Source organism: Lepisma saccharinum, chromosome 14 (assembly GCF_977018435.1).
Source record: "Lepisma saccharinum chromosome 14, izLepSacc3.1, whole genome shotgun sequence".
Taxonomy (NCBI): domain Eukaryota; kingdom Metazoa; phylum Arthropoda; class Insecta; order Zygentoma; family Lepismatidae; genus Lepisma; species Lepisma saccharinum.
The window spans coordinates 37,684,975-37,703,551 of NC_139242.1; the positions used below are offsets into that span (position 1 = coordinate 37,684,975).

The following is an 18,577-nucleotide window of genomic DNA, read 5'->3' on the forward strand; positions in this document are numbered from 1 at the left end:
ATTAATTTCCATATAAACTTTAAAGTTCAGAAATGTATTTATTAGTGAAATTGTTGGGATTAGCCAGGGCATCGACTTGTAAGAAATAAATTTACTGAGCTGTGGTCTCACAAAGATCGAGAACTACTGCAACAAGCAGCCTAAATACATCACTAGTTGCTCCGTGACCAGGTTTAGCGGCCATTTAACCAAATTATACATGATGCACTGGAAAGCCAGAATACAAATATATATTACTGAACACAAAATTTAATGTAAAGAGATTTGATACTAGATTTTCAAAAGGTAGAGCAGTATTTTCTTTTTAGCTTCATGTACGTGTTCGTATAACAAATTCAAACATTGAAAATCATATCATACTATCAGGTTCAATTAAAACACATACAAATTACTCAGTTATGTGAATATGCTTATACTACATAGATATATTTAATAAGCCTACCGAAATATGAAGATACTTGGAAAGAACCGCCCATTCAAAAAAAGCCAGCTTTCTTGAAAACACTATGTCTAGCTACAAATTTCATATTGTAAATTGTATTTTATATTTAGAAATTAGTGTCTATTTTACAGTAGAGAGATAAACGAAAACCATGGAACAGGAAAAATACTGCCAACTCCTGTATTTTCTTTGATTTGAGACACTTTTATGAAAAAAAGCCAAAAAAAGCCTTAGAGAGATCTCATTTCCAACTCTGCAGTCTAATGTCCCGCCTTTTCTGCATTTATCCTCGGCGACTGCATGCAAATGCTGGGGTGTTATTCTTTAACATACGCAACGGAATCTTTGCCCACCCCCGTGGACACCATCGAATCCCGGCATGGGTGTGTTTGTGAGTGTCTCTTCATCAATGTCATTATATCATCACTCGTCCTCATCTTCGCGATTAGCCAAAGCAGCAGAAAACGAAGCAAAATAAACCAAATCAATCAATCAAAAAGAAAGGGAATTTCCTCACATTTCCTTGTCCATTGCTCTATTTTCTTACCTGCCCTTTGCAGTTAACCTGATCGTACTCTGCCGTCTGAACGCCAGTATGATCCTCTGCAGGGCTGTATCTATGTTTTCCTATGTATTATCCTTATGTGTGCTTGAGTTCCCCTTTACAGCCTCAGCTTTTAACCCAGGTAAGAATATTTTAGTCCTCCGACATTACAGTTATGTTACGTTTTAGTTATGGTAAGGGGCTGGACCCAGTATAATGGGAGGGGTGCAAAATGGCCTACATGCTGACGGACCCAAAATTTCAATCAATCAATCAAAATAACACTTCCATTCACAACCCCGATCGAGAATATATGTGTCCCTAGCTCTACGACACGAATTCAGCAAGCACGATGAGACTTTTATTATTATTTTTGGTTTAATCTATTCTACACCGCCGTTGGAAAATAAACATATAATCATCTGGAGAAGTGACGACCCAAAGATGGGCAGAGCATAAATGGTAGGTCTCGTGCTATCATTGAATTAAACGAGATGGCGAGAGGGAAGGAGGAGGAGGGGTCACCTCGGAACGAGCACGTAAAACATTGAAACCTTATTACTCCCAGAAACGTGACATTCGAATTAGCATAATAACAATGGTCGAGGTGCTGCTGCGTACAACTTGAGTTGAGGTATGTTACGGTGTGGCACCGTAATCTCTGCCGTTAACTACGAGTTATACCCTTCGGATAGCAAGGAGCACATATCAAGCTTCAAGATCGTATTAGAATGATAGGAGAGGTTTCGTTTTACCTAGAACAACCATTCTTGTATGCCGACTTATCGCAGTCTACGCCGCTCACAAACGGGCTCCTCAGTTGATTTATGGGAAGAAATTAAAGCTGTTTCTTGTCGGTGGTGTCTGATTTATCATGGTAAATTACCACTTTACCAACTGTCCAAGTCGCCGCCAACAAACTAAGAGAATTATACTATTGTTTTTCTTTGAATTTCGGGTACAGAGACTTCTATGCGTGTATTCAATTTCAAATATACTTTTAGCAAGTCTCTTAGTGACATATCTTGTCAGAAAATAATGCTGGCCAGTTCTAGTAACGTTTCTTAGATTTTGAACACGTTTGCTCAATGAGTGTTTCTTATTGAATCACAACCATTACTATATTGATAATGTTTTTGCTCTTTTCTAGGATTTTTATCGTAGGAGATGGCTATCCTGTTACGATTATTGTTGTTGTTATGTTTCTGCGTTATTTTCCCGTTATAATAGTGCTACAAAATGGATCTCCTCAGTATTTAGGATTTTTCGGGATAAATTAATAAGGTTTGGTTGGTTGATTTGGTGTTTTAAGTCCACTGTATGCACAGTTAGGCTAATCGGGACTGGACCTACAGTTTAAAGTGGGATCCGAACCACTATGTGCCTCCACCGGCTATCGAACACGGGACCCCTAGATTACAAAAAATAATAAGGGAACAACAATTCGAAACACTTGCATTCTTATGTAAAGTCAGTTTGCTAATGCAGGCAACGGTCCTCTGGCTACGAGGAACGATACTCATCCTCACTGTTTTCTCTTTTGCCCTTTTTCTCGTCAAGGGCGTGTAAAGAGTGAACTGAGAAGGCATCTAAAAGTCAACCTCACTTCCACGTAGTACACCCTTGTAAGTCTTGCAAGCCAACGAGGTTCTGGCGCCTGGACTGACAAGCAGTATAATCCTCTGAGGGGCTCGTGTTGTCTCGTCCATATGCGTTTGCGATTGTCCCTTCCTTCATCCATCTCCATCATCGCGATTAGCCAGAGGTGAAAGAAAAGCGACGCATAATAAATTAAATCAATCGATCAATCATCATTTTTGTCGATTGCCGCGTTATCCAATCGCTTTCTCAGCTTTCCTCAAATGCAAGGGGAAGATTTTGTTTCCTGACGTCCTCCGTAGTAAACATAAATCCAGGAGCTTGGGTTCGATATCAGGGAAGAAAATTGTGCTTTTTGTGATTCTCCTTCATTCCATATTTTGTATTTTTGATGTTGCGCCTCCGTTGTGCAACTTATGAACATGAGTGAAGGGACATTCAGAAAGGTACACCTACACCGGACTCGCACCTGAACCCTTCGATGTCGAGATCGTAAGTCCACCACTCAACACGCACGACAACCGAGGCGCCTATCAATCATTTCGTCAAATCACCATATATTCTCATCGTCGGTGTTAACCTCTAAAGCTGGAAAACAAATCTAAAGTAACAAAAGTACAATAACCTAGCTGGTTCGTTTTTCTATTTCACCAAGAATCAAAATCTGTGCGTAACAGAAACAATACTGTATTTTGGTTTTGAATAACGGCTGTATGTTTTATTCTTGTCTTCCTAATTTCATATCCTCAAATAAGAATAAGATCTCTCTTTCGCCCCCAATACTTTGAGTTTTTTTAGGATGGAAATGTAGCCTTGTGTAATTTATATCTATACTTACACAAGAGAGACAAAATACGTAGGTTCAAATTATGACAACATAACTTTAATGCCTGGAACATATTCACGTACATTTAACAATACATTTAACACATTGTTATCATGACAACCAATAAATATCATGCTATAAATACAAATCCTCCTTCTTCCTGTCATGTGTCTATCATCTCCTCCTAGAGTCTTCTTTTTTGTTTTGAGCCTTGGTCTGGCCAAGGCCAAGGACACCCGCAGGATTTTTTCTCAAGGGGGGGCAGTCATAGAAATGTATTATTATTATTATTGCTATTATTATTTTTGTTATTATTATTATCATTTTTACTACTAATACTACTACTAATGTTTTTAATTACATACATTTGCAATTTCCATCCTTTGTATATCTATATACAATTTGCATAACTGTAAACTTAACATATTTATTCGTGTAGTACAAAAAGTTGCTTTTTATATTTAGATAATTATCTATTGATTATAATCAATGTAAAATATATTGTAAGCTTAAATGTAACCCTACTTAAAAACAATAATTATAATAATAATAATAACAATTGCTTACGGTCTGTAAGTCACAGAAAACAATACCTTTTGTTATAAAATATCGCTACAATTTCACCATTTGAATTACATTAACTTTTTCCAGAAATCTCAGGTGGAGTCGTGTGCCCACCTGGCCCCTTTCTGCGGGCGCCCTTGGGTCTGACCATCTCTATCTGGAGGTCTTCTAAGTCTTAAGAATAAGATCTCTCTCTCCTTCACCCCCGCTACTTTGAGTTTTTTTAGTATCGGAATGTTTTAATGTGAGTGTTTTTCTGGGGTTATAATTTCACATGAATTTGAGAGGTGCAGTTTTCACATATGCACACTGTTGTAATATGTTCACATATGACCTGAATTTGTGAATATGGCTGGATATATTGTTGTACTTCCCCAGTGTACGCCCTGGCTTTTGTTTGCTTCCTCTTTCCGTTATAATTAGTTTCCTTGATCAAACATTGAAGCAAACACTGGCGGTGCTTTGTAGAAGGATGTGACTGAGGTCATACGCACATGTACCATTTTGCAGGAAATTATAATTTCACGACTAGATCGAACTGACATTTGCAGTTTCCCACTAGATTGATTACACGATCGTATGGGCAGTAAACAAAGGGATGCCAATGATGTGGGTGTTGGACTGGGAAAAAAAAAACGCAAGAGAAACTTACGAAGATATGACTAACTGCTCAAATGGTACTCGCGAGAAAGTCGTCTTGCCATTTGTGAGACAGGTTACGTCAGACATCGGTCGTACTAATGACAGTTGGGAATTGCTCACATTAAAACAGTACCCTGTAGACAATCATTAGAGAACAATGTTTAAAACTACGTACCTCAAGTGAAGTTTTCAATGCATCAGTTAATTCACTTTCGTGTCTCATAAATGGTCTCGATAGAATCGAGGTGGTAATTCCCAGCTCTGAAATGATCCTTTGCTAATTCTTTAACTTCTCAGTATTGGCATCATGTTCGTGTTCGTAGATGTGAATGTTAGATAGGTTTGAGTTTTTGAAAACGGAATTTTTGGATGATTACATTGAGTACATTTTATGCTCTTATGTAAAATATGAGACTTGGTGCCAGTTCCTAGTTTTGTAGTTTGTGCCTCGTTATTTTTTATTTCCATACCTTGTATCCTGCTGACGTAAACACGAGCTAAGCTTTAACAAATATGCTGTATCGTAACGCAACTCCCATGCTGCGTTTGGGATCGAACCAAGAACCTCTAGATTGAATTGGGTGATGTAGTTATTTCTCATTCATCTCTCAGATGGTTATCACTCGTTTGTCCTAAATGTGCTAAATGCAAGAGGTTACTTTTAAAGGAATGGCGATAGAAATTAACTTAGATTAGATATGAGTTTTATACTCTCCATGACTGAACCGATATGGATTGGTTAAGAAAAGGATATTACTTGCCTTACAAATATATGAAGATTGTTCCTACACTTGTCCTCTCAACTATCACTTGTCTGACCTCCCTGTCAGACATCGAATCTATCACACACCATCGTCCAATAATCGTTCGCTACTTTGCTTTTCTCTCACAATCCACAGACCTTACTCTCTCTCCTATTCTCCCCAACTGATCACACCTCCTGAGTCACTCCACTAACATTTGCCTAATTGCTTATTCTGCATTCCTTTCTCTGCTTCCTGCTATGCTAAGACTTTATACTTCTTACCCAATACCTTGGGTACGATACGGTATCTAATTATCACAGAACAAGGAGACATTTAAATTACACGTGTGCACAGAAGAGAGGAAACCTTATATTCATGTGACCTGTTCCGTTTTATGTATTTCTTGTTTTGGCAACTTAAAGCAACTTTTAATAATAACGTTTTACTCGTTGAAAGATCGTTTCGACGCTACGAACCCTCCAAAACCTTTTTTTATGCAGTGTATCTGTAGTCTGGCAGCAGAGACTCGTTGTTGACACTGGCATTTATATTTTGTGTCTGACAGACTGCAAAACCATTTGATGCAAGGGATACCCACAGTAATGTGAGCACCTTCGTAATACAAAGTCTTTCTTAATGCAAAGGGATCAAGTAAATTAGGCAGCGTATGTATATATGGTAGTAAATCCATAGTTTGAACCGAAAGTCCTTCCCCGTGCTGTGATCATGTTTTCACAGTATATTATCGATTCTAGTTTGACCGACATTAAATAAATTGGTGTTGTAACGTGATTTTCTGCTGTCTGGCTGAATACGTACAGTTTTTAAAGAAGCCTTCTCATGCGTGTGGAAATAGTCTCAACTGATGAAGTACCCATTATTACAGGGACAAGCTACTTTGTTATAGTGGCGGCCCAACTAACCTTTAGTGAGGTTGCAAATGGGACATTCTAGCGTTACACATAAAGCATTAGGTCGTAAACATAAGATTGGTTGTCAAGATGAGATCTTATTCATAATGAAGTAATTTAATCGAATTTTGAAGTGCTTTGGGGTGTCTTCTAACAAATTAAAAAACTTGATAAGATGAAATAGCTTGAATGCTTGAAAAGCATTAACGAAAATGTGTTACGTATTTGACGCTTTAAAAATGTAAAAAAGTTTGACTTCATTTGTCTGTGAAGCATATAGGCTACAGATGCTAGAAATTTTTGTTGGTGAAATATGCAAATTGTATGCATTCACAAGCATTTAAACCTTAATGCAATAATAAACAATAATAATTTTTAGATTGATTCATTTTATTATTTACATGGAGTAGGATCACTTTTCGTGGAAATTCATATAAAGATCTTTACGTGTAGAAGGTACATTGTTTAATCCATCATGCACTTCATGGTTTGTTGTTATTTGTTACCCCAGCTGCAAAAGATTTAATTAATTTCCTTTACTGTTACAGGGATCGGCGGCGAAGAAACAAAAGCTGATTGATACAGAAGTAAGAAGAAGCAATAGGCATCGTCGGACACGAAACGAGAAAGAGTTGACTGTTTCCTCTGACCAGAAACTCAAGGATTTGAAAGTAATGGTGAGTGTTGTTCGCTTCTGATCTTTTTCGTGAAGGAAGTGTAAATGTTGTCATAGTTTTTAATACACTGTAAGAGTACGTTATGTAATGAAAGACATGCAAGATTTTCAAAGTGCCATAGTGCTGTGTATGTATTAAATATCATGTCATCGTTGTTCCACATGTAATCATTCTACAAGTCAGTGGTTCTCTTAGCAGATATGCTCAGGCCTGCCCAGATTTTAATTGGTGCACTGTGTAGAAAGTTACTAAGTAGGTTGGACTTTCATAGGTTTGAAAATTTTGCAATGAGAATTGCATTGTATGTAGGTTTTTGAATGAACGAATGATTTGCTTTAGTTTACTTCGCTCTTCTGCCAATTTTGGCTAACCGCGATGAAAGAGATGAATGGTTCTAAGATGACATTCATGAAGGTACAATCACAAACATATATGGACAACACGAGCCCCGCAGAGGATCGTACTGGCTGTGAGTCCAGACGCCAGAGGGCTTCCCCGATGGCATAATGCTAACGTCGTCGCCTTGTAATTAGAGTGTCCCGGGTTCGATACCTGGTGGAGACACATAGTGGTTCAGATCCCATTTCAAACTAGTTTTAGTAATACAGTGCAAGGGAGTTTGAAATTTGTGTGTCTTCTGAAAGGGTTACCCTTACACCCCATTTTGTAAGTTTATATACCGTGCGTTCATTTCGATCTTCAACCGAAAGATCGGGAGAAGCGTGGCGGGCGGCGCTGACGGAGATGCCGACATTTGCGGCCTGTAATGCCCGCTTATTTTTATGGACGTATGCAGACATTTATATAAATATTGCAAAACGAGCACTAACCTGTGTTATAAGAGTACGGTTTTAATTTTAGTAGCTTAGTGGCTGTGTGTGCTGGTGATTTTGACACGCCCATCTTCTGTGAAAAAGTAACCAAGAATAACACTCTTGCGCACAGTACGAAATTAACAGGCTCTTGGTTTACATCTGCTCGCCACTATATTCACAGCTCTGTCTTCATCTAGTCGCGAAGGAAGAAAAAACTCGAGCTCGGAGATTTCGGATTACAAGGAAGCTCACGGAAACCATTGACTTTTAACGGTTTCGTCTGCGGCATAATCTTGATACAGTGTTGTACATTCGAAAGCTCCAAACGATCCCCATCGACACAAAACTCTTTCAAGGAAAACTTAAGCAGGACTTTACTGGTCAAAACTATGATTAAAATGTTTTATTATATGTGGCTCTTAACATCGTTTCTAAAGCGTATTTATTTGTGTATATAAGGGCAGAAATTGGATGAATTATAGAAGAACTTTTGCGTGTTATAACACAGGTTAGTGCTCGTTTTGCAATATTTATATAAATGTCTGCATATGTCCATAAAAATAAGCGGGCATTACAGGCCGCAAATGTTGGCATCTCCGTCAGCGCCGCCCGCCACGCTTCTCCCGATCTCTCGGCTGAAGATCGAAATGAACGCACGGTATATTTACTTTCATTTTGAATGTGCATATTGCTGGCCTCCTTGGCGGAGTGGTTAGCACAGCGCACTACGACACCACGTGTCCCGGGTTCGAATGCTGGCCTGGGTGTTTTTTGTGAGTGTCCCTTCATCAATTTAATGATATCATCACGTATCCTCATCTTCGCGATTAGCCAACAGTGGCAGAAAAGGTAAGTGAAATAATAAAATAAAAGAGAGATAGAGATAAATGTGCATATAGTAAAACTTCAAGGTAGTCCCGAACCTTCCTACGATTCCCTCTTTTACCCATTTCTCTTTTCATTGCCTTGCGTGTGCTGTTGCCTTGAAAGGTTAAGTGTAAGGGAGACAGCAAATTGAGGTAGCTATTATGAAGTTTCTTAGTCGTGAGGGAACCAACGCCGAACACGTTCCCAACCTGATAAATATTTCACAGCGCTCGAGCGAAGTGAGGGAAACACAGTAAGAGGGTTAACGTTATTAATTTAACGTAGATTTGCGTAATACTTGCAGCTCGCAGTTCGGTGGGTGCAAGGTCTTTGTGGACGATCTGACCTCCGTGGCCACCTAAGACAACTAAAGTCCATAACACCCGTTTAAGCTTCACGCGCTATCTGTGTAATATGTATGTTTATGAAAGTTCGGGTGTTCCGTTTGAAGCTTCTGGTTTATTGGTCAAAAATAAGGAATTTGCAGGCCTTAAGGATCGTGGTTTATTAATGCCTGGAGCTCTCCATATTTCTTTTGAGTTAATATGCTGTGAAAATGTAGAGATCGTTTCGTAGTTAATAATTGATTAGAGCAGGCGTCTCTTAATCAGAATGAAATATTCATACAGTTGTCGTCGTTTTCGCACGTCGATGCCCTATTTGATGTTTTCTTTCAGCAACCGGGTTGAATATTTAAAGACGGACACTTTAGGCTCATTTCTGTCTTTGCACTGGAATTTCTTGCAAATATGTCCGTTCATGCATTTTTAATTTGCTACACTGTGATCACAATTGGCTTGTAATCAAAGGCTCCCGGTTCTATGTAGTTGGTCCTGGTTAACCTAAGTTGTAGAAAACTTACGCGAAATAGTCCACTAGCTTCTAGTGTAACTCGGTAATACGAGGGCTGGGGCATAAGTCATGGCAACTGTATTTTTTCTCGAAGTTAAACTGTGGTACGAATATGCTCGTATGTCCTGGAGAACATGACATCCGTAGTATGTGGACGCGTCACTAAATGGCAGTGTGATGACGGTTATTGTACAGATGGCAGTGGTAATTCATTGTTGAGTCAACTGTTGTGCCACATGGAAACTGTGGGGAATATTGTCCTACCGTAGTATGCGCCTCTTTTGTTCCTGTAATGCTCCTATGCTTTCAGACTTTTAAACACATGTGGCACGATGCCATCTTTAAGGATCTTTGCTCGCTTCAATAGCCTATACCTGTTACACATGATCTGCAGTATTCGTACATTTCACAATACTATGCACTGCCCCCTTGCATTTGTATATTTAGGATTTTTTCATGCTGGTTCCTCCTGCTCGCGAAAAAAAATAGTTGACACGACTTATGCCCAACCCTCGTATGACGATTGAGAGTGGAGGAGGAGGAGCGGGGGGGTCTAAGTTTGGGATCTCAAGTTAGCAGAATTAATTTTATGCGGAAATATGCGAAATCATGTAAGATGTTCACATTTTTTCTCTGTGTTCTGAGTGCTGTTAGTATGTCGGAAAATTCCACGTTATGTTAGTGCAGTACCTGAGTATTCAGAGCTATACAATAATATTACGAGGGATACCCAATAAATAAGTTCCGTTTGCAGATCTTGCAGTTGCAGTGTCGCGATTACGCACACGGGTTGATGATTCTTTGGCAAGGTACGAATGCCATTTGCAGACTTTCCAACGCAGACTTTCCAACACCATATACGCATCGTGCGATGTGTTTACCATGTTCGAGAAAATCGAGAAACCCGCTGCATGCGAAATGTCATCTGCAATCCATTTCTTGAAGGCGGTGAACTTGAAAGGAAACAGCTGGAATTTGTCGTCAACATTTTGAGGTGTATGGCATGAGAGATTCAACGGTACAGAGGCGGCTGCCAGGCCCGTAGCTAGAGGAGGGGCAGGGGGGGCAACTGCCCCCCCTGAGAGCCTGCTTTGCCCCCCTGTGAAAAATACAGAACACATTCCTACCTGGAATTCTCACAAATCTTTACAATTATATCATGTGTTACTCTAACAACATAACAAAGACACTTATTGATTTTGTGATTTATTAGGGTGTATGGGATTCCGTATAATGTCGTATCAGAATTGGGGAAAAACATTCCCTTCCAAATTCAGACTTCGGGTAATGATTTCGCAATTTTCAGTATCTAGAACAGTTGTGACATTTTGAGTAGTCTTGTATTAAAGGTAACCTAATGTGTTCGGATGTTTTTCTTGAATGTGTTGCCCTGAACTTGGAACTGCTTACATTTTTAATTCCAAAGTCTACCTTTTGGTAATAGTGATTCATGTGGTAGAGACAGGGAGTGGATATTTGATTTTTGTTACTTAGCGTTGCTTTTCTGCCTCATTTAGTTTATCGCAACAATGAGTGCTGACGTGAAATTGATGAAGAGACACTCATATACAGTGCCGCAACTACAGGGGGCAGGGGGCAGGGGGCATTGTCCCCTCCCCCGACATTGGACGGAAGTCCATTCAAGGGGAAGCAAACATTGAAGTAAAAAAACAAGACTAGGAGAATCTAAGAATAGCAGGACAATTGGATACTCATGATGGAATTAGTTTTTACGTGTTCCTTGCATTTTTCTTTCAAATTTTATACAAATAAAAATACATTTCGTAAAATTTTCTTGCTCGCTTCGCTCGCGATGTCTGCTTTTCTTATAGAACAAGTTCAGAGTCATAAATAGCTGTGGGGCGACGGGAGTCGGCCCTGGCAGCCAAACGATACATATGAAAGAAAAGAAATCTTAAAGAGAATACCATGGCGCCCCGCCCTATTAAAACAATTTATTTCTATGAAACTTAATATGAAATATTAATGATGACACTGTAATCCAAGAAGTCATTGATCAATCGAGGGATTCCTATTTGTTTGTCAGGTGTCAAAACGTGTATTTCAAATAGCAATATAATACTGAACAATTCACACAATATTTTTCAAAATGGTTAACGTAACCAGTAGGCAAACATTGTCTGTAGTGATGCAAGAGTCTCCCCTTTGAAGGAAATAGAGTCCGTGGTGAACTAAGGGACCCATGTTTTAATGTTTTAGCAAGTACAAAAATGTATTACAAATTTTTACAGAACTCATCAAAGTGTAGATAATATGTAACAATTATTATTTAATTAATTCGATTCTTCTTGCATAACACAACACAATGGTGTTGTTGGATTCTCGTTAGATTCCTTTGTGCGTAAAGATCTTGCATACTGGAAACTAGAGGAAATCATTATGAAGCATGATTTATAAAGGGCTCCCTTAATCAGTTCTGCAGAGAGGCCCAAAGCTGTTGGTACATATTAATCATCTATTAACATTATCGACCTGTAAATATCAAGTAGATACAGTCCCTATTAGCCTATTTATGTTAAACTTTATATTTTTTGGCAATCTGGAAAAGTCATTATCGTAATATTGCTATTTGATGTTGCTCGAAGTTTTTTTTTTGTTCGTTGCAGTTTCAAGATATCATCCCTTTTCTGTTACTATCTCTTTTGGGGGAGGGGGCAAGTGCTTCTATGTACCCTGCCAATGCGACACAATATATTAAAAATTTGCCCCCTCTAGGATTGACTTCGCCCCCCATACAAAGAATTCCTGGCTACGGGCCTGGCGGCTGCTACTCTCATGGTCGTGGAAATGTGCGTGAAAATTTGGTGATGCATCAGTTGAAGAAAATATTTAGATAGAACAGATGAAAATGAACAGTTACAGAATTTGTCATTACGTACAGTCACCGGCAATAAAAATGGGACATCTAGATCCTGAAATACTGACTTCCTGCAATGCGTTATGTGTGTGTTTCCTTATTCTACGGCTATCAGTCGACTTCAATGCCAACTTTTTAATAGGAAGCTCACATAAGGTCTTGCAGGGAAAGTAGTATTTCAGGATCTATATATATCTCGTTTTTTTGCTGGTGTCTGTACGTTTAGATTTTTATTTTCAAATTATACATAGAAATATATCTGCATTTTTTAAAAATAAAATTATGACATTTATTACTATTTTACAGTTTATTTTTAACATAAATTCTGGACCAGTTATTCTGAGGTTATGAATATAATAAAATTTTTGTACTTGAAGAATATAAAGACAATCCATCATATCTCTGGGCCTCTAATCCATAAGTTACGTTTTCAAAATGATTGCAATTAATATAGTGATTTAATAAATTATTAACACGATTGTAGCATGAATGCAAGATGTCAACTATAAAACATATTCGTCTATGTGGATGGGGTTGCGAAACCAGGGATTCCGAACATTTTCTTCAGCATTTCTACTTGTTCTAAATCAACCGCTGGCAGTAATGCATGTGCCTTGATAAATTCTACTTGGACTTCTGAAGACGTGGCGGCCCCTTGCCTCCACCAGAGGGGACGTTGATTCATATGCGGACACGGGATTAATGACGGGAGACATGTGGGGAACCCCTTCGCCATTTGTCCACCCGTGTTCCGCTCAGAGGTTACTTATTATCACAGCCCTCAAGCCTTGCGGTCACTTCAGGTTTCATAAAGTTTGGAAATAGTCGTAAAATTACCAACCCTGGAGACCACTCTGCCTAGAGGTGGAAACTTTTATCAGAATGAAGAGAGGGGACCGAAGCCAAAATGTTCAGCCAATGATGAATGACCCAAGAGTGCAGGTGCTGGTTTAGTTTTCTCCATACCATTTTCATCTTACAACACTGGGTGCTCATAAGTTTATGACCGAATTAATTGAAATGGGTGTGTGTTAGGAATGAATATCTGTTCTCCAAATATAGGCTATTTCTGCGGACTTTTTATTGCGAGTATTATCTTACTAGATCCATTGTTAAGGGGGTTGTAGTTTCTAAACAAGCAGCCGTGAGTAATTTAAAAATTTCAAATCCATCAACAAAATAAGACATTTTGTCTCCTTCCAGCGAGGGAAGAAAGTTGAAGTGACTCACAACAGATCCAAACTACTGGTTGTAAATAAAGATCTTTTAGCCTATGACTGCTTCAATGTAAAGTAAGGTTCATCTCATCGATGACCGCGTGTGTTGAGTGACCAGCTCACGATAACACCACTGTAAGTCCCAGGTTTGAGTCCTGCCTTTGGCATGGGTGTTAATTTTTCAGTGCAACTTCATTTTCATCTCTAAATCATTCATTGTCGTGGTCGCTATTAGCCTAAAGAAAATAAAAGCTATGTAGATTAATAAAATAGAAACACAGAATAAACTTCCGATTCGAAACATACACAAACGAGGAAACACAGAAAAGAGGGGAGGAGAGATCGCAAATTTGAAAGATTTTCGTATCTATTTGTGTCAATTTCTTTCTTTTATGTTGGACTATATATATATGAAATGAATTGTCGTGTATTTACATGGGATTTTTATCGTTCGTTTATCCACGCGGCAACTCCGTGATTGCTTCACGCTTTCTGTGTGTGTAGACACACCGGGAGACTTGGTGAGTTGTATGTAAAATCCTAGTACTAGAATAGCATTGTATTTGCAAAGAAAGGTCTGTCAATACCCTTTTCCTACACGTTGCGTTTGCAATAGTTTGAACACTCCTCGGAATTGCAGATAAATGAGAATAGGAGTGAGTAGACTGTCCTATGAATTCATCGTGGGACGAGAATATTTTATAAAATGCCCATGTTTCCGGTAAATTTAAACATAAGCACTTTTGCAGCAACGATATAAGCACAGACAAAAGTCCAATCCCGATCTAGGTAGAGAATTGGTTGTCCACACGCAAACAAGGATTCAAAAATAGAAAAATACTCTTAACAGTTATTCTCAGAACATTGTTTCAGGATTCGTCTGACGTGCTTTAAGGACTTACTCATGAAATTCAGATATACTTTATCCCGTGTTTCCTTTCGAGATTGTACACAGCATGGAGGGATGGTGGGAAAACGCACAACAAAATATACTGCAGTGATAAAACCCTGTAAGCAGGAAAAACCGTACTGCGTTCCTGGTCTCATTGGCTGTAAACTCGCCGTTGAAAATCACAACACCCTAGTAGAGGATGATTTGTTAGAAGGATATTTCCATGTTAGAGATTTTTGTAATGTAACCAATGACTTACAAATAGAAATTGTCAGAACATGCTTAGGAATGGGAACATTCAAAAATTGGCTTCGTAACCACATGAAGAACAAAGATCGATCATCCAGATATCCCATTAGAAAAGTCAGTTGCTCTTAGATCAGGATACGCGTTCGAACATGTTTGTATTGCTGAAAAGATATTCGAAGGCCATAGCCCCTGGGAAAGTTGATTTGTTCCGGGCGCAGTATTTATCGGGGCCACGCAGAGGTTGATAGCTGACAAACACCTCCAGGTGTTAGTATGCACAACGGGAGTTACCAGCGAACACGCAATGGGGGGAAAATGTTCCCAGGAGTCGTCTGAACCTGCCTTTGGAAGAGGCGTCGGGAAATAATCAGCATGGAATGGAGTGGAATAATATGACTGCGGATGGTGTGACAGGTTGTATGGTTTGAGGTTCATGCTTTGACCTCTCCGGTAATCATTTACTGTACACTTATACATTAAAAGTTCCGATCGGTGACTTGATCGCCTGGCGGCACTTTTGCGCGCGCTTTCGCTGCGTGGACTGATGTAACGTACAAAGGAGGCATGAGGCATTTGTTAACTCTGCGACTCCTGTATATTCGATGTCAGAGACTGACGCTTGTACTTTGTGGACGCTAACACAGCTGGCATAATGTATTGGGTTTGATATATTACTCGGATAATTCGAACTACATTGTCTCGCTTCAGAATATTTCATTCGGCACGTTTTTAAATTACGGAAAAATAACTTTTCAGTGTTGCCATCTCGCTTTTATGTAATTGGTTGCTCACTTTCGATCCAACTGATATGATCCAAATTTAGATACAAGTTATAAATATAAATAATACAATACAGCAGAATGGGTCTGTAGTTCGTGTTTCGGCCTTATAGACCGCTCTTACAACCAACCCTTGTCACAGAGTCGATAAGAATAAAAAATAGATGTAATGAGAAGAAACATAATAAGCGTGATAATATATTAAAGATAATACAAAGATTATACAATGATGGAATAGTACCTAGCATTGAGTAATATTTATACTATGAAATAAAAGTATGTAGTAATTCATCAGTAGTGTGTTGTGGGGTTGTATGCGTTACATGATATGTAAGTGCAGGTGCCATTACTAGGATTGATATAGGTTAATGTCGTTGTTGGGACAGTTGTAAGTTCTTTAGTTTTTATTTTCTTAAAACTCTGATGGAAAATAATGTAGTGTCATTTAAGAGTGGTAGCGGAAGCTAGAAGACACCCAGCCGTCCTCAAATCACATAATATTTTTCGATAGCTGAGGTTAACAATACTTTTTAAAAAAACACACAAGTCCTTCAAATGAGGAACTAATAACAACCACAGTTAATAATTTACAACCGTAAAGTTAACTTTTGAATGAAACCAAACACTTTCTGAAACAATACCTCCTTAATTGCAATAATATAAATATAGCGCTTCATAATCGAAATCAAAATAGTGTATACGACATCAATATGTAAGTGAATGGTGCAAAATTACTTTGTCCTGTAGTTAAAGTGGTGTATTTAGTTTGAAAACGTTGTTCACCAACTTGTGGTTTAATTCCTCAAAAGGGATTTCAACTTACGTATTGTAACATTTACCTATATCACCACCTGTTTTCTTGCAGATATGGAAACTCTTTAATGTGGCGCCGTATGATCAACATCTTAGTCTGAATGGCACTGATCTCATTGATGGTGGGGAAACTTTGGCATCCCTCGACATCACACCTTCTTCACTTATTTTGCTGCGGGTAAGTACCATGTCAATCTGAACTTAAATATTTAAATGCTACATGTTTATCTTGCGTTTATATGTTCCCCTCAGATTTGTGTGATGTGTATCTGCTATATTTTTATGGATCCCTTGAAACTAAAATAAATAATCTATGTTCTTCAAGCACGTTTCTTCCTCGTATATATCGAACTGTGTTGATGAGGGTCCAGAAGCTATGTTCTGATTCTTTGTTGTTTTTACAATTCTGGAACCTCACCTTGTGTACAACAAAGTTTCTTCCGAACCAAAATGGACTTTACTCATTATGTGTTAGTAATTATTTGCCCTTGCTGCAGAATTTTCAAGATAATACCGAAATTTGCCAACCGAGATGGCTTGAGTTCTAATTATGTCCATTAACTTAAAACATACCAGAAAATCAAGAAAATCAACGTCTGACTATGAAAGTCACGGAAAAGTCAAGGAATTTCATAAAAATGTTTAAAGAAACTGGAAAATCAGGAAATGTTAAGGATGATAGTTGCTAAAGTGAAACAGAGATGGCAGCACAAGGTGTGTAAACAAGATGATCGCTGTATTATAGACAAATGATAGTGTATTTGGGCGTAAAAGTAAATTATAAAGATTAACAATAATAAAATACAATGTAAAAAAATATATATAAAGACGACCAAATTAATAAAGATAATGGCAAAATTAGCAAGGTACTCATATGGAAGTATATGCGAAATGTAATGAAGTGAAAAGACTGATATAAATTGGTGTCTCTTAACAGATCTCCGATCTGTAGACTTACTACAATCCCCTTTGTGGAATTTTTGATTACATCAGTGGCGGTGCGTTCCGACCACGACCCACAGCACTTTTTGGCTGCGCGTCACTATCGCTGCACCGACTTGGGAGCACTTTATCAACCGCAGCACCAAGTTTACACTTGTGGTCGAGATCAGTATAGTTGGTGGCGCGTTCTAATCGACGCCCCAATTTGGGTTACTAGATTGAACTTGATATTAGTATTGGGAAAAGAAAAGGCAAAACTTTCTGGGATTTAGACGACTCAAAGAGGGCAATTATTAAAGCAAAAGATATGTGATATAAGAAGATAAGTTCGAGTCCAGAAGGAAGTCCGTGTCCAGAAGAAAGTCCGTGTCCAGACGAAAGTCCAAGTCCAGAAGGAAGTCAAAGCCCGGATTCAGAAGAAAGTCCAAGCCCGGATCTAGAAAGAAGTCCGAGTCCCGAAGGAAGTCCAGATCCAGAGGGAAGTCCCAAGTCAAGACCCAGATCCCGTAGGAAGCCCACACAAGTGAATGTGAAAGTGACGACAAGCAAATAAGAACTATAGCAATTGAAAGTCTGATTACTTCTATATGAATATATTCTCATGTGTTCTCAACTATACTCTTCATGTACAAAGAAAGATATAATATAATCGATTAACTGTCTCCATTGGTAGGCTTACTGTCTGATTTTATTTCTAACAAGAACCATACCACTAGCCGTGGAGAAATAAAGGAAACATACAGTTGTTGTGAAGAGGAAGGGAGCAGGGAAGAAGTCATCCTATGTAGCACATGTAAGAAGATGAAACATTAGATGTGTGAGGGAATGCGAAAAGATAAGTACATAGGACTGATTGAAAAGGAGAAGGCTACACGTGTAAGAGTTGTAAGAAAGAAAAGACAATGAGAAGGGAGAAGACAGCCGAAAAAGTAAATCTAATGAGAATGTTTCAAAAATTGTCAATGCAGGTGGAAGCCAACGCTCAAAAAATGGAAGAGAATAACAGGGAGATAAAGGAAAACAACAGAGAACTAAAGGAGAAGCTTGATGAGAATAATAGAAAGGTAGAAGAAAAGCTATAGGAAAATAATAGGAAGGTCGACGAAAATAGCAGAAAATTGGAAGCAGTAAGGTCTGAAACCCAGGAGATATATACAAGATTAACTGTGGCATGTGAAGAAAATGGAAGGTTTTGGAAAAGAAAATAGAAGATACAACGCTATTGATAGAAGAGAGAAGTTTGGAAACGAATAGAAGGATTGAAAATGATATGAAAGCAGTCATTGCTCTATCCTAGCCGTTGAGTGTAATTGCAACCTGCT

General features: G+C 38.5%; 1 protein-coding gene across 3 annotated transcripts in view; it reads left to right on the forward strand.

Moving 5' to 3' along the window:
• The window catches only part of LOC145998801 (ubiquitin carboxyl-terminal hydrolase 48-like), a 319,266-nt gene that overhangs the window by 192,371 nt on the left and 108,318 nt on the right, over positions 1-18,577 (forward strand). For all 3 annotated transcript variants that reach the window (XM_083135408.1, XM_083135411.1, XM_083135410.1), the window contains exons 18-19: positions 6,823-6,951; positions 16,366-16,491. In XM_083135408.1, the coding sequence (XP_082991534.1) occupies positions 6,823-6,951; positions 16,366-16,491 (255 nt within the window). The remainder of the gene's footprint in view (positions 1-6,822; positions 6,952-16,365; positions 16,492-18,577) is intronic.